Genomic DNA, 15,652 nt, shown 5'->3' with positions numbered 1-15,652 from the left:
CCCACCCCCGGCCGCCACCCTGCAGGAGTCGGAAGGGAAGCGCTGTCCTCTCCCCACCGCACCCCTCCCGTCTCAGAGTGACTCTGTGTTGGAGTCTCCGCTTACGTCTGGGTGACAGGAAAGTTGTTGTTGGGTGGTTATCTGTGAGGCATTGTGTGCACACAGAGCGGGTCTGTGCAGGAGCTGGGCCTCCCCTGACCCTGACCCTGACCCTGAGCTGGCGGGCAGGGCGACCCCACTTCCCGTCCCAGACCTCAGATGGGCCAGGCCGGGCACCTCCACTTCCTTCTCAGCCGGCTGTCACCTGCCGCTCGAGTGCAAGATGAAATATCGTGGACGAGGCCCCAGCCTTTGAGGGAGAAAGAAGCAGTAAGTGCCTGACACCGCAGCGCCTGCTGTCCACGGAGGGGCATGTGACAAACACCATGTGCCTCAATGGCAGCCGGAAACTGCTCGGTTATTCTCAGCTCTCTGAGGGGCGTCCAGTGACCATTTAACATGTATGAGTTTTTGTACAGTCCATTTGTCTGAATGGACCTCGTGTGCAGAGTAGCCCTACTTTTAAACCTAAACTGGGTCATTTGATCTAAGGCACAATATTAGGTTAGTTCTGCCCAAGAAAATTCACGGGTGGTGGGTTCTGGGGCGCAGCTGCCGTGGTCAGCAGTCTGCACCCACGGGGCCTGCAACGGGCAGAAATTCTGGAATCAGCCTGTGTGCAAGTCAGAATGAATTTTGCCAAATTAGCCAGATTCCAAACGAAGCTCTGAGGAGTCATCGTCTATTCGTTCAGCACGAGTTCTCTGGGCTCCTGCCCTGGGAGTGGGCCAGCTGGTGCCCTCCGCGGGGGATGCAGGATGCTGTGAGGGCCCTGCCAGGCTAGGAGGTGAAGAAAGACCCCCCGAAGAGGTGGCATCTCGGTAAGACATCTTGAGTAGGATTGGACCAGGAAACAGGGATGGGGAAAACATCGCAGAGGGGGCAGCCTGTGCAGAGACCCCGGGCCTGGCAGGACCTCGGCCGGTCAGGGAACTTGAAGCACGTCAGGGCGGCGGCCCCAAGCGCGTCCCTCTGTGGAAGCAACTTAACATGGACAGTGCTCCAGCCAGTGAGAAAGGGCAGGGATGGTCAGGAGTAGCCGCCGTGCCCCTAGTACGTGGGGAGCCGTCTGCCGTCCGGGAGAGCTGGACACGGAGGGCAGACAGCTCTGGTGTCCACAGCGAGCTCAGGAAGGAGGGAGTGTGCTCGTCGGAGGGGCCACATGAAGGCCCTGCCACTCGGAGCTGCTCGGAACCAGGTCTGAGAATCTCTGCAGAAATGCCCGTCAGAGTCTCGATGTGGTCCTGGGGCGTCTGCGGGCTGAGGGCAGTCCTGCGAGGCCTGGGAAACTGCCCGTCCCAGCGCCCATGCCAGTCAGGGGACTTGCCAGCTGGCAGCATCCGTGCTGTTTTCTGCAGCCCTGGGTGTCTCCTTTCCAAGCTTGAGGGCGACCCCACTTCCCTGGGTGTCCGTCTCAATGACGCGCTCGTCCCCGGCGGGCAAAGGCCGGATTTGAGGAGAACAGGGTCCATGCTCGACAGTGTGGGCAGCGTAAAGTCTGGCCTCCCAGCCTCCGTGCAGCTGCCCGTCCATTGCACCTGACGTGTATTCTAAATAAATGAGGTGTGACGGCCATAAACCACCTCGTCTGGAATTAAAAACATTTCAGGTTTTCTTTTAGCACTTGTTTCCAGCCCTGTTTTTCTCCCACAAAAGAAAGCCGCTGGTGAGACGTTTCCCTGCACAGGGGAGGTGGCATGGCCCCGAGCTGCCCGTGGAACCGGCAGAGTCGTGGCCTCTGAGTTTTTTGAGCGTGACCCGTCATTCAGTCCCTGACCCTGAATGGGCTGCGGCTGTGTCGGACTGAGTGGCCCAGGGACACGGCCCCCGTCACATCCTCGTCAGCACCAGGCAGAGTCACAGGGCAGCCAGCCATGGGTCTCGGCAGTTCCACAGATGACAGCCGGGCTGGAGTCACACCTCCAGGCTGTGACTGGGTCACTCGGGGCCCTGATCTAGGACTTGCGGCTGTCGGTACCGGGCTCAGCGCCCTGCTCAGGGTCAGTGTCAGGCTGGGGTGAGGCTCCAGGCATGTGTGTCTGAACCCACTGCCATGGCCAGGTTTCCACTCTGACCAGTGAGTTGTTGCATAGACAGCAGGCGAGAACCCCAAGGGTGGCCCAGCCACTCCCAGGATGTCAGTAGGTGCTCTCAGACCAAAGCGTGTCTGCTCCCCCAGCACTCGTCTCGGGGTCAATCCTCCAGCTCCGGTCCTGGCCCACTCCCCCCACCTCCCCTCTGCCCGCCGGTCCTTCTCTGTCCCCCCTCTGTCCCCCTCTGTCCCTCCGTGTCCCCCTCTGTCCCCCCTCCCAGCCTCCGTGCAGCTGCCCGTCCATTGCACCTGACGTGTATTCTAAATAAATGAGGTGTGACGGCCATAAACCACCTCGTCTGGAATTAAAAACATTTCAGGTTTTCTTTTAGCACTTGTTTCCAGCCCTGTTTTTCTCCCACAAAAGAAAGCCGCTGGTGAGACGTTTCCCTGCACAGGGGAGGTGGCATGGCCCCGAGCTGCCCGTGGAACCGGCAGAGTCGTGGCCTCTGAGTTTTTTGAGCGTGACCCGTCATTCAGTCCCTGACCCTGAATGGGCTGCGGCTGTGTCGGACTGAGTGGCCCAGGGACACGGCCCCCGTCACATCCTCGTCAGCACCAGGCAGAGTCACAGGGCAGCCAGCCATGGGTCTCGGCAGTTCCACAGATGACAGCCGGGCTGGAGTCACACCTCCAGGCTGTGACTGGGTCACTCGGGGCCCTGATCTAGGACTTGCGGCTGTCGGTACCGGGCTCAGCGCCCTGCTCAGGGTCAGTGTCAGGCTGGGGTGAGGCTCCAGGCATGTGTGTCTGAACCCACTGCCATGGCCAGGTTTCCACTCTGACCAGTGAGTTGTTGCATAGACAGCAGGCGAGAACCCCAAGGGTGGCCCAGCCACTCCCAGGATGTCAGTAGGTGCTCTCAGACCAAAGCGTGTCTGCTCCCCCAGCACTCGTCTCGGGGTCAATCCTCCAGCTCCGGTCCTGGCCCCCCCCCCCCCCCTCCCCTCTGCCCGCCGGTCCTTCTCTGTCCCCCCTCTGTCCCCCTCTGTCCCTCCGTGTCCCCCTCTGTCCCCCCATGTCCCTCCCTGTCCCTTCCTCCACTCCCTCCGCCTTTCTCTGTGCTTCTGACACACACCACGCTTTAAATACTGATGAATCACTCAGCGTACAGCTTTCTGTGCTCTGCGAAACAAAGGTTTCTGTACTGGAAACTGGAATCCCTTTTTTCAGGCCCGTGACCGCTGGACCCTCGAGTGTCTGCGGTGGGGCTGACCCAGACGTAGCTCGGGAGGCCATTTCCTCCAAATGACAGCGTGTTTCCGTCTGCTCTGCTCTCCCTGCAGATGAAATCATGCACCACGACATCAGCCCGCTCTGTGCTGCCGACATCCAGGACCAGCTGCAGAAGCGCTTTGCGTACCTGTCTGGTGAGTGCAAAGGCCAGGCCGTGTGACGCGGGCCGGGGGATGTCTGCTCGGCCAGGCGGTCGGCCTCCTGGCCCCCCGTGACCGCGTCGTGGGGCCTGGGGACAATCTGTGTGGTGCGGCCCGCCCCCCATTGCACTGATGCCTGTGATGAGGGCAGCTCAGAGCCTGCAAGTGCCGGCCAGGGGTCAGCTGGGTCCCCAAGGGCGCACGGCCCGACTGCTCCTGGCTGCGGTCTCCTGGATTCCAGAGCTTTCCTGGGACGGGGAGGAGGTGCAGGTGTGGCACAGTCGCCCCTGTGCAGTGTCCAGGGCCTGGGGTCTGGCTTCCGTGGCTCCGTCTTCTGGGAGAAGCCCCTGGGGTGCCACCGACAAGGGCAAGGGGCCAGCACTGCCCACGAGCCTGTCCTGGTGTTGCTCCGTATCTCCGGCCCCTGTCCACCTGCCACCCTGCCCTGGGATCCAGGTTCTGTCTCCGGCCTGCAGGGACATTTTGCTGCCCTATCCAGCCGGCCAAGGTGCTGGTGCCTCGGGCCTGCAAAGGCCGTGAGCATTGTGCGAGAGCAGTGCCTAGAGCGGGACGGTCGTCGCTGCACCGGGCAGGGCTGCCCACCGAGGCTCGCTGTGCTTTCAGTCAGGGGCCTGAGGTTGAAGGCCCCCTGCTCGCGGCCCTTTCCCCTGGCCAGCAGGTTGGGGTCTCTCCTGAGCTCCGAGAGCCAGTCCTGCGCCCCCGGGCTCACCTGCCCGTCCCTTGGTGCCAGGAGCTGCTCTCCAGGCCGTGCCCTGTGTGGCTCTGGCCCACCTGCCCCCCTAAACATGGACCCGTGGTGTCGCTCTGGGGTTTAAGTGCCTATTGAGGCCTGAGCCCCATGAGCAGGAAAGCTGAGCCTCTCAGGTTTGTCAGCGGAGACGGCATCCTGCTGTTCCTGGAAGGGCTGCCACCGCAAGGGGCGCCCCCCTCGCGGAGGAAGGAGAGAGAATGGGGTGTCCTTCTGAGAAACAAAAGTCCCCAACAGGGCAGGGTCATGACCTTGACCTTCCTTCAGGTCTTCACCCGCTGCCCTCAGGAGGAGACCCCAGGGGGGCCCTGACCCCCAGACACACCTCTTGTTATTCAGAGGCCGCCGGGTGCTCGGGGAGGGGGTTTCGTGGAAGTAACCACGGCCCCAGCTCGGCGGCTACAAGGTCACTGACCACTGGGCCTCACAGGCCCCAGGTCCCCCAGCACACGGGGCGCCAAGGACGAGGGAGCTGATGTGACCAAGATACCCTACCGCCGGCCTGGGCTATGAGGGGGTGTTTGGAGGAGGGTGGGCGGCCGAGGCGGGCAGAGAGCGACCCCAGCCCTACAGCCACGGGAGGGGATTCTGCCAGCATCTGAGGGAGCCTGGAAGGTGACCCTGGGCTCAGGGGAGCCCACAGGCAGGTGGCAAGGCCCTGAGCTGAGGACCACCAAGCCCGCCGCCATCCCAACCTGCAGGGCGCGAGCCGATGGACCGGGTTGGTTCACGTCGTCAAGTCTGGGAATTGGTTAGAAGACAGCACACCCTGAGCTTCAATGTCTGAAACAAAGCTGGGCCGTCCTGGGTTTTTGCGGACGCCCCATGCGAGTTGGCCAAGCAGGGCCCGGGCGGAGGTGGCCCTCGTCCTCCCCATACCTCTCCCACCCGCCAGGACACCCCGGCTGCCTGCCTGCCAGTGTGAGGACGCCCTGGCCAGTCATCACGGCGCCCACCGCCCGCCCTGGACCAAACTGCCGTAACCTCCTGCCGAGCCCCGGGAGCAGCGACCCCACAACCCCCGTGCTGAGTGCGGGTCTCCTCTCTCCCCAGGTGGGCGGGGGCAGGACGGCAGCCCCGTCATCACCTTCCCCAACTACCCGGCCTTCGGCGACGTCCCCGACAAGGAGTTCCAGAATGTCATGACCTATCTCACCAGCATCCCCAGGTGCGTGTGAACGGGTCACTCTGTTTTATTGCAAGCAGAACTGGGTCCGTCCTTCAGAAAGGTAGGGAGACCTCCTCCGAGCCCACGGCCACGCTGGGCGGTGTGGCACCCAGGAGCCGAGGGGCGGGGGGGGCTGATGCTGCCCGGGGATTCCCCCCTCGGAAGGGGTGAGGCTCCCGACCTCCCGCCCAGCAGACGAGCGGCTGCCCCACTAAGGCACTGGGGGCATGGGTGCCGTCAGACTCTCCCTCTGTCGGGTTTCGGAAGGCAGGTCACAGCTCGGTGAATTAAGTCTAATCTGGGAAACAGACCCGACAGCGAGTTTGACCGCCCGATACCTGTCCTACAGAAGGTGCTGGTCAGTGTCGTCCCGTCAGCACCGATCAGTGCCGGGGGAAGGGGGAGGCTGGGGGAGATCCTTCCAGATGCCTGCGGGGTGGAGGTGTTAAGCTGGGGTAGCCCTCCCGACGGACGTGGGTGGTGAAGGTCACTTGGCAGAGAGAGCTGGATGACGCGCCCTGGGTCCCGCGGGGCGGGATCTCTTGTTAGGGTTGGCTCATGGTGGCCACCGTCTCCGTCATTCTCTGTACCCAACTCGCTGGGCCAGGCTCCGGGTGGCCGAGCTGAGGCGGGAGGTTCAGCCACTGTCCTGGGAGTGCGTAGCCTTCCATGAGGGCCCCTCGGGCTGGCCGTGCCCCCTCGAGGGGCTTCACGGGGGTTTGCCATCCTGCAGAGCATCTCCATTTGTGTTCTCCCTTGAAGTTACAGCCAGGAAGGCCATGGACAAGGCCCCTGGACCTCGGGGGACGATGCTTGAGTAGGTTCAGGGGTCTGGAGAGTGGCAGGAAGGTGGATGCTGCCCGCGTGGAGCCGCAGAGGGGGTGTCCTTGGGGGAGGGGGACCCGGCACAGTGGGTCCAGCTCTTGGCGTGCCCAGCAGTGAGACGCAGAAAAGCCGCACAGCCTTGGCGGTGGGACACCGGGGACAGGCCAGCAAGAGGAAGGGCCGCTGCACTCGGCACCGGTTTCAGGCAGTCCGGTGATTTAACAAGAAGACGGCGGCTGTTGGTGGCTGACTGTGGGTCCCCCCAAGGGTCTCACTGGCCCTCCGGGGGGCGGGCTTGTGGCCAGCTCCCCCGCTCCCCTCCGTGACATCTCCCAGGGGTGGGCGTTCCGCGTCCAGGTGAGGCGTGGCCCTCCTCCTCCACCCTGTGAGCCCCCCGGCCCATGCCTCTTGTCCCCGCTGTGGCCGTCTTTTCCCCCGTCTCCCGTGGTCCCCAGGCCTGTCTCAGACCAGGCAGTGGCGCTCACAGTGCAGTAAGCCAGCCCAGGGAGGGGTCCGAGGCACTGTTCTCAGTCCGACACCCGTGAGCCGTGAGAGAGGCCGCCTGCGCTCCGTGGAGGTTTCTGCCCATCTCCGTGGCTGGTGGGTTAGGGTCAGATGACTCAGAGGCATTGGCAAAGGCAGGCGGACTCTGTGCTCGTCCAGGGGCCCGGAGACCCCCGTGGCCTCCTTGCTGCCACCTCGTCTCTCTGTCTCTTCCCCCTCCGGCCCCTGCATTGGGACGTACGGTCCGAAGTCCTGCAGTTGGAAGCTGCCATGAGCCTTCTCCGTAGCTACAGGCACAGCCCTGCTGCCCCAGCCGAGGCAGTGGCCGGCCCTGGGCTCGGTGGTTGGCGGGCGCCGTTGCTGCAGTGACCGGACCGCTCAGTGCAGGCTGAACAAGGGCCCCAGGGGTGCTATATGTGGTCTCCCACTGCCCACCTACGATGGTGCGGTGGGGTGACCCTCCCCTGCCTGTGGGGGAATCTCAGGTTTCAGGTCACTCTCGGGTTTGGGAAGGTCAGACGTCACTTTCTGTCTGGCAGCATCGACAGCTGGCTCAGAGGCGAGCCTTCTCCCGGACGCAGCAGGCCGGCCCCTGTGCCCTCTCAGACCTCCCCGCCCGGGTCACCACCCTCGCTAGTGCTGGGGCTCCTCAGGCCTCCTGGCCTCGGGGCCTTTGATGCGCTCCCTCAGCGCGGTGTTTCCTTTTCGGGCTGCAGGCGCCCTCCTCTGGTAGGCCCTCCGTCACACCCGCCACCCCGGGGCCCGGCCCACTGGCTCCCTGGCTTCACGGGCTTAGCTGCAGTGTCCCCGTTACCTGACAGCCCGGTGTTGGTCTGTGTCTGCCCCGCACGCAGGTCCCGAGAGCAGCAGGTGGTTCCTTGGTAAATATTTCCTGGACAAGTGGGCTTTGTCTGCAGAGAGCAAAGCCAGCTCAGCTGGTAAAGTCAGCCCGCGGCCTGGCGGGACTGAGGCTCCCCCCACGTCCCTCACCGCAGCACACTCACCTCCCCTTCAGGTGGGACCAGCACCTGTGTTTCTCTCCTTCTTTAAGGGGTTCTCACCCCGGTGCAGTGGAACCTCTCCAAACCTTGGTCTCCAAGGTCACAAACAGAATCTGCCCGCGGATGCAAGGGCAAGAAACACGTTCCCCCTGAAGCTGAGGAGTGATGGTGGGCTCCTTGTACCTGGCGGGGCTCTGGTGCCGTGGACCTGGCCGCGGGGCCGGCTTGAGCGTGTGCAGCCCAGACCCGTGGGCTCCGTCTGCAGGGAGCCGCGTGCGGCGTGGTGGTCGGCGTGTGTCCTGTTCACGTCTCTTCCTCCTGACGGAGGATGGGGGCGGGGTCCCGTGGCCCCGACGCCCTCTCACACAGAGTGAAACCCCGGCGTTGGCACCGGATACCGTCCTTTCGCAGCTGGGTGCCGGGCCAGCAGGGGAGGGGCAGCTGCCCGGCAGGCTCTCAGGGAGGCGGGGAGGGGCCGTGTTCCGAGCCCTTGGCCGCAGAGCTGTTGGGCGGGCTCCTTGGGGGTGTGGGGGGATCAGCCCCCAGCGAGGGCGGATTTGGGGGACCTCCTAAGCGTACGGAAGGGTGTCGCCCATCAGCTCACAGGCAGCTGCGTTTCCAGACGATTCAGCGCACATCTCACGGGGTGGCGGGGAGACACTCCGTGTCCATGGGTCAAGCAGGGCCAGGCGCTGCCTGCCAAGGGCTCCCCTCCTGCGGGAACCCAGGGAGGGAGGGGCTGCCGCCTGGCGGACACAGCCAGCACTGCCGGCCCCAAGAAAAGGGGGAACCCCCCCTGCCCCCGGCACGGGCCGGGCTTACCCTAGACAGCCCGGCGCCAGCACGGCCTCCACGCGGGAGGGTGAGATCTGGGACCAGGCGCGCTGTAAAGGTCAACGCAAATTGCGTGGACGGACGGTCTTGTGCCGGCTGCTTCTGAGAGACGCTGACTCCTACGGTCGGCCCCAAGCTTCCCTCTGGAAAATACACCCTCCTGCACGTAGCTCTCGTTCCGTTATTAAACGCAGAGGACAGGAGCCCCAGGTTACATCCGGTTCACAGTCGTGGGTCATCTCGAAACCTTACGAGGGCAGCCCTCGTCCGGACGCAGCAGACACACGTGAACATGGAAATGCCTCCACGAGAGAAGCTGGGCTGCCTTGGTGATTTCTCAGCTGGCGGGTCCGCGGCCGCACTGCAGGGCTGCTCCTGGGAGCCCGTCGTGGCTTGGGGGCCGGCTTCCCACGCCAATGCCTGCAACCCTTGCGGTTCCTCTGGGGCACCATCTGCCAGGCCGGTGGGGACAAGTCCAAGGACATGTGACCGTGACCCCCAGGCCCTGCCTGAAGAGTGGCTGTGACCTCAGCAGAACTCACGCCAGGGGTTGGGGGGTGCACGTGGCAGAGGGAGCCGCTCAGGTCACCACTGTGAGGGGTCGGCCGGTACTGGACACCCTTGGGACCGGGCAGGGGGCAAAACAGGTAAAATCCTGTGCTCACAGTCTCAGAAAATTAAATGAGATGCAAGGAGTGTGGGTTGCGAAAGAAGAAAAGCAAAGCAAAAGGGGGTGAAGGATGGGGGTGTGGGGAGAGGGGAGCCCCCGCCGATGGTGGCTTACGGGAGGTGAGGGGACCTCTGGCAGGAGGGACAGTCCTCACAGGACCCCCAGGGGGGGTCTCGGGGGGACGGTCCTCATAGGACCCCCTGGGGGGGTCTCAGGGGGGACGGTCCTCATAGGACCACCAGGGGGGTCTCAGGGGGGACAGTCCTCACAGGACCCCGGGGGGGTGACAGTCGGGGGGACCTCAGTCATGGAGAGGGATCAGAGCCAGTGCAGGGAGCGTGGACACCTCCTTCCAGAATTTGCTCTCGAGGTGGGTGGGGAAATGGTCAGTGAGGGACGGGGGTGGGGCAGACAAGGTTTTCTTTTAAGATGAGGGAGATCACAGCATGTTTATGCTGATGGAAATTGCCCAATAAAAAAAGAAAGATTGTGACCTTTTGATTCATTTACACCTGCCACATGTCTCCATGCAGGGCTTGGGTCCAGCACCCAGTAAATTGTGAGCGAGTCACGGAGCCGGGCTGCCGGGCTCCAGGGCCCCTCCCCCCGTGATTCTGGAGTCTGGGTCCCCCCCCACGTCCACCTCTCACCCCTCCCTGTGGCAAAACCGAAGTTTTCCAGCTGATCCTCTCTCCTGGTGAGGGCAGTCACTGGCGGCTTCCCCTGTGGGTGCCAGCTTACACACACAAGACATGCACAGGCACACGCGTGCACTCACACACGCAAGGTCATAGGGTCTTAGGGCTGCCAACACTGAGACAGTAGGTTTCTGGCCTTTCTCTGAAGGACAGATTTAGCAGCCCGGATGCCCTTCCACACAGCAGTCCTGCAGGATCCCTGGGGGCATCCCGCACCTACTCTCCCTGGGTTTGGAAGATAACACCGCGAGGATCACCTTTCTGCCCAGCTGCCGCCCTCCCCAGCCCGGTGACGGCGCAGCTCAGGGGCTCCTAGATTACTGGATGCCGATAAGGACGCTAACTTTCCATGGACCCGGGTCAGATCACCCAGCTGCTCGGGAGACAGAGGCACATCTCCCATCTGGCTTTCGTGGTGGGCCGTGTTCACCCGAGGAGAGGTGCACGCAAAGAGGTCACCCACACACAGGCGTGCATCACACACGACACACATGTACACACAGGCGTGCATCACACCACACACATATACACACAGGTGTGCGTCACACATCACACACATACACACAGGTGTGCATCACACGACACACATACACAGGCGTGCATCGCACCATGCACACTTACGCAGGTGTGCGCCACACATCACACATGTACACACGGGTGTGCATCACACGCCATGCACACTTACGCAGGTGTGCATCGCACATATACACACAGGCGTGCGTCACACACCATGCACACTTACACCGGTGTGCATCACACATCACACGTGTGCATGCAGGTGTGCATCACAGACCACACACGAATGCTCATACGTGCATAGGAGTGGGTGTGCACACCACACGCAAGCATGCACACCACACGCGTGCACACACGTGCCCCCACTTGCAGTTGTATGGACTACGTGACAGGGAAAGGCAGCACGCGTGGGGATGGAGCAGGGTCGTAAATGCCGTCCTGAGGCCCCCAGCCGCGCACTCGGGACACACCTACCGCCAAGCCCCGCAGCCAGGCTGCCTCTCGCCCTGCCTTGAGCCCCTGGCAGCACCTCCCTTCTCGCTGTGGCTGTGACTCCATGTGAATTTTCAGTTGACTTTTGAATATAAGGATAGAAAATGTGGCATGAACGTGTCCCGAGCAATTCAGACGCATACGTGAAAAATCGTTAGCTTTCACGCTCCCCACAGGAAACCACAGTTAAGCATCTCGCTCCGTCCGTGTGCAAATGCCCCCCCACAAGACGGACAGCACAGCCCCTTCCTGGTCGACGGCGTGTGGCAGGCGTCCTCGTAGACGACGCCCTGCCTGTCTTTTGGCAGCTGTGCTGCAGCCTCGGGTGTGGATGGACCGGGCATGTGAGCCCCAGCCTGTGGCCACCACCCCTCCAGCTCCTGCAGCCTGGCCCCCCACGTGACAGGTGTGGTGCTCTGTTCTGAGGCCGGACACCTTGAAGGTGATCCCGTTTGTAACAGCTCTCAGGCGCTCTGGCTGGGGGTGATCCTTCCCCGCAGCTCGCGTAATTAACAAGGGCCGTTCTTGCCGTTTGCTGTCCATTTGCTGTCCAGTGGCCTGGCTCAGCCTGTTGCCCGACGTGGCCTGAAGCTCAGGGATCCCTGGCCGCTGGGGCACCCTCTCCACAGGGGTCCTGTCTCTCTGTCCTCCCGACCTTGTTCTCCTGTGGAGCCAGAGGCCGCCCGGCTCAGAACTCTTCCTTTGTCGTAATGACCTTTCTCTGTCACCACCGTCTAGCACAACAGCCACTGGCCACGTGTAGCCATTTAAATCAAAACTAACTAAATGTCAAAGCTCAGTTCCTGGGCCGGGCTAGCCGTCCTGCAGTTCCCAGGGGCCAGTGGCTGCCACCTCGGGCAGCTCAGAAGTGGGACGTCCCCACCTGTTGGGCACGCAGCTGTGATAGGGCGGCATCCAGCTAACAGCGGCCATGCCCTTCACCTGTGGGGGAAAGGGCGAGAGACCTGCCCTGCTTGGGAACAGCGGCAGGTCCCCATGAGGGGAGCCCAAGAGGGGTGGGCGTGGGCTTGGGGAACCCCTCCCTCGCTGCCGTCAGAGCATCCAGGCTGCACCCAGCAGCTCGTGCACATGGGGCATCGCCACGCCCAGAGGCCTCCTCATCTAGGGTTTCAGCTCCAGGTGCAGAGGACGGGCCTGAGGCAGCCCCTGGCGCAGCGGAGTCGGGACAGCGGAGCGGCTGGGTCTCAGGACCCACTTGCAGGGCAGGAGCCAGACGGCAGGCAGCTGGGGCTGCAGCAGCAGCGTGGAGCCTCTAGCAGGTAACCAGGTAGCAGGGATTCCGGACTTGCCGAGGTGGTGCTGGCGTCTGCGTGCCCTCGGGGGAGCAGTTCACTCTGTTACAAGGAGGGGCCGATAGTGTGCGTGTGTGTGCGTGTTTTTTTTTTTCCCATGTATTTAAGGAAGCCGTGTGCTTGGTGGGTTCTTCCCCCAACATAATTTTCTAGTTGTGGGAAAATACACATACTTGTCGCCGTCCTAACTATTTCTAAGTGCACAGCTCAGTGGTGTTACACGCACGCTGCTGTGCAGCAGACTCCAGAATTTGTCGTCTTGTAGAACTGAAGCTCTGTCCCCGTGAAACGCTCCCTCCCCAAGCCGTGGGCCCCACCGTCCACTTTCTGTCTCTGTGAATCTGACTCCTCCAAGGACCTCGCGTGAGTGGAATCAGACCGGATTTGTCACTCTGGGGTGGCTTATTTCACTGAGCATCATGCCCTCAAGGTTCACCCGTGTTGTAGCAGGTGTCAGGATCTCCTTCCTTTTTAAGGCCGAGTAATACTCCGTTGCATGGATGGACCACATTGTGTTCATCCGTCATCTGTTGGAGGAGGCTGTGTTTTGAGATAGATTAAAATCAGTCTTTGAAAACCAGGTACATACTCCAGTTTCCTTCTGTGCCAGGTGGGTCCCTGTAGACGGGGCACAGGGCTGCACGTTAACCTCTTTGTTGTCTGAGAAAGACCCTCCTACTACTGCACACGCGTCGGTTCAAACAAATCTTGAGTATGTTCACCTCGATGTCGGTGTGGAAAAAACAACGGTGAAGAACAAAAAATGCAAGTTTTCAGGCTCTTTGGAGAAAATCCTGTGTTTTTGTAAGAGGTGGACTGTTTCCTTCGGGTCGTGAGGACGAGGCGACAGCCCTGCTGTGTGGTCAGGGCTCCCTGGCCGGCCCTGCTCTCCCCGTGTGCATCTGACCCTGACGGGGCTGCTGTAGCCTTGAGAACAGATATGGTTCTGTTACCAAGTGTGAGAGAGTTCCTTTAAAAGGGTCTGACGTTTTTCTTGCCGTTGTGCTTTCTGGGATGAAAAGCTGACCGGCGTTAAGAGAACCATATTGCACACGTGATATGATAACAGGTGCAGCTTTTGAATCACAAGAAGAGGGAAGAGACAGCCAGGAAAGAAAGGCTCAGGCTTGAATGCTCAGGGCTACGTTCAAAGTCACGGTGTTTGAACCTGGCAGGTAAGTCACAGGCAGAGAGGAAACGGGCTATGGCGTTTCGCTTACAAAAGGAAGACAGGGAAATAAAATCTTTGTAACATTCACAATCTCTGTAGACCAGGGTCAAAACATGGGATGAAAAGAGAGGAAAGGGCAAAGCACTAGTCAGGGGGGGAGCAGGGGCGGTCAGGGCGGTCAGGAAGGTGGGGCAGGTCCTGCCTGGACCCCTTTGTTCTACAAGCCAGCTTGTGCCCCCCAACCCCCAGCTGCAGCCTCCACCCGTACCCCAGCCCCCTGCCTGGCCTGCCCACCCCCTGCCCACCCTGAGGGCTGGCCCAGCCCCAGGGCCCAGCTGCTTAGCCAGGGGCCCTGGAGGAGGTGGGACCTTCTCTCCCACGGGCCCCTGGGGATGCACTGCGCTGCCACCTGCCAGGCCGGGCTGGGATGGGCGCCAGCCTGCCGGCGCCTCCTTCCAGGGCCTGCCTGGCCCGCTGGCCCCCCTTGCTGGGCTTGTTTCCCCTGCCTGGTGCCAGGCCTAGCTGGCCTCTGTCAAGGTGGCCCTGAGAACGCTCACCCTCACCCCAGCCGTGGTCCTTCCTACCGGGAGCTCCGCGCGGGCCGAGTGAGGCCAAGCCGGGCCTGGTGTCCCCGCCTGTTCCTGCTCTGTGACGTGTTGGGTCTGAGAGCAAGGTGCAGCCACGCAGGAACTGATCACGGTGACGCCGGGTGACCGCGGCCTCGCTGCAGGGACCCACCCAGCCCGGCCCAGTTCCCGGGCCGCCCCCATGTTGCCCAGGTCTGACGAAGGGGAGGTCAGACCGCAGCCGGCCGTGCCTCCGGCCACCCAGGGCCACCCGAGGAGTTAGCAGGCCTGGGGTGTTAGAGAGGACATCATGCCTGCGTGGGCTCTGGGCCTTTTTTGATTGTTTGGGCCCAAAGTGAGCTCATCAGCCTCACTCAGCGGCCGGGCAGACATCCAGTGGCCCCTCCGAGTGGCTGTTGGGACATTGCGGGCTGACGTCCGTGCGTCCACAGGGCCGCATGTGTCCAGGGTCCTGGGGGCTTGCCCGCATGGCTGCAGTTTCTGGATTACTTGCTCCAGTTTCCCCCACTGCCACCACCCTCAGTGCAGTCACCCCGAGGCCTGGCACACGAGGGACCCTGGGGGCTGCCCTCTTGTGCAATCTGAGCGTCAGCCACCCGCCCTCTCCCCTGGGCGTGTGAGGTCACAGACGCGGGAGACGGGCAGACGGGACCCTCCTTAGTGCGGTGGAGGGTGGAGTGACGGGACCCCGGGGTGCTGAGCCCTGGCTCCTGGGGGCTGGGCAGATCACACGGCCTTGCTCTGGGGCTGCAGTCATGTGGGCAGAGGGGGCCTTGGAGGGTCCCTACGTCCTTACATAAGGTGCTTTCTGTTACGCCTGTGCGCCTCTGAGCCAGCGTTCCCAAAACGTGGTCAGAGACAGGAGGGAGGCAGGGAGGGGAGCTCTCGTGGCCCTGAGCCAGGTGCTGGCGCGCGGGCGTTGCCACCGTCTGCCTCTGGGGCCGCCCTGCCTGGCCCGACACAGGAGGCAGCCCAGGGGTGGGCGTGAGGGAGGGCGGCTTTATCCCACAGGGTGGACTCGGCCTGGGGGGTCTGGACTCGGAGCCAGGCCGCAGGACACACCCGGTCTGTGCTCCCCAGCTGTGTGACTCTGGGCGGATGACTTACCCTCTCTGTGCCTCTGGCTCATTGTGAGGAGTGAGGGAAGAATAGCCCCAGGCTTCAGTGCAGTGCCTGCCAGGAGCGGGTCAAAGGCGAGGCCTCGGCCACACTTTCCCTTGCACGACCCCACTGGGCACCTGCGGGGCCGCAGGCGGGTGACTGCAGGACTCTGGCCTGAGTGTTTTCATACACCGGGAGCCGGGAGCTGCCGGCCACCGCTGCCTCACTGGGAAACCCGCCTAACAGGACACGTTTTTGTGGATCCAGTAAATTCCTCAGATTTCTCTTGAAATCCTCTCTTTAAGAGATTGTGTCGTTGGCGCCTTTGCATCTTCATCGTGTTTGTGGTCAGCTCTGTCCCCTGAGGTCGTTACAGACTTTTTACCGTAAGGCTTTCAAATGCGCAGAGCCAGTTAAAGACCCCAAGGGACGGGGG

The 15,652-nt window shown here is 62.3% G+C and overlaps 1 protein-coding gene across 1 annotated transcript in view; it reads left to right on the top strand.

The window, feature by feature from the left end:
* Positions 1-15,652, top strand: part of MCF2L (MCF.2 cell line derived transforming sequence like) — an 87,433-nt gene that overhangs the window by 36,850 nt on the left and 34,931 nt on the right. Inside the window, exons 2-3 of the mRNA XM_007466364.1 lie at positions 3,478-3,561; positions 5,390-5,504. Of these exons, the coding sequence (XP_007466426.1) occupies positions 3,478-3,561; positions 5,390-5,504 (199 nt within the window). The remainder of the gene's footprint in view (positions 1-3,477; positions 3,562-5,389; positions 5,505-15,652) is intronic.

Source organism: Lipotes vexillifer, unplaced genomic scaffold (assembly GCF_000442215.2).
Source record: "Lipotes vexillifer unplaced genomic scaffold, Lipotes_vexillifer_v1.1 scaffold791, whole genome shotgun sequence".
NCBI lineage: Eukaryota > Metazoa > Chordata > Mammalia > Artiodactyla > Lipotidae > Lipotes > Lipotes vexillifer.
The sequence above is the reverse complement of the archived record's forward strand: the minus strand, read 5'-3'. Positions and strand labels throughout refer to the sequence as shown.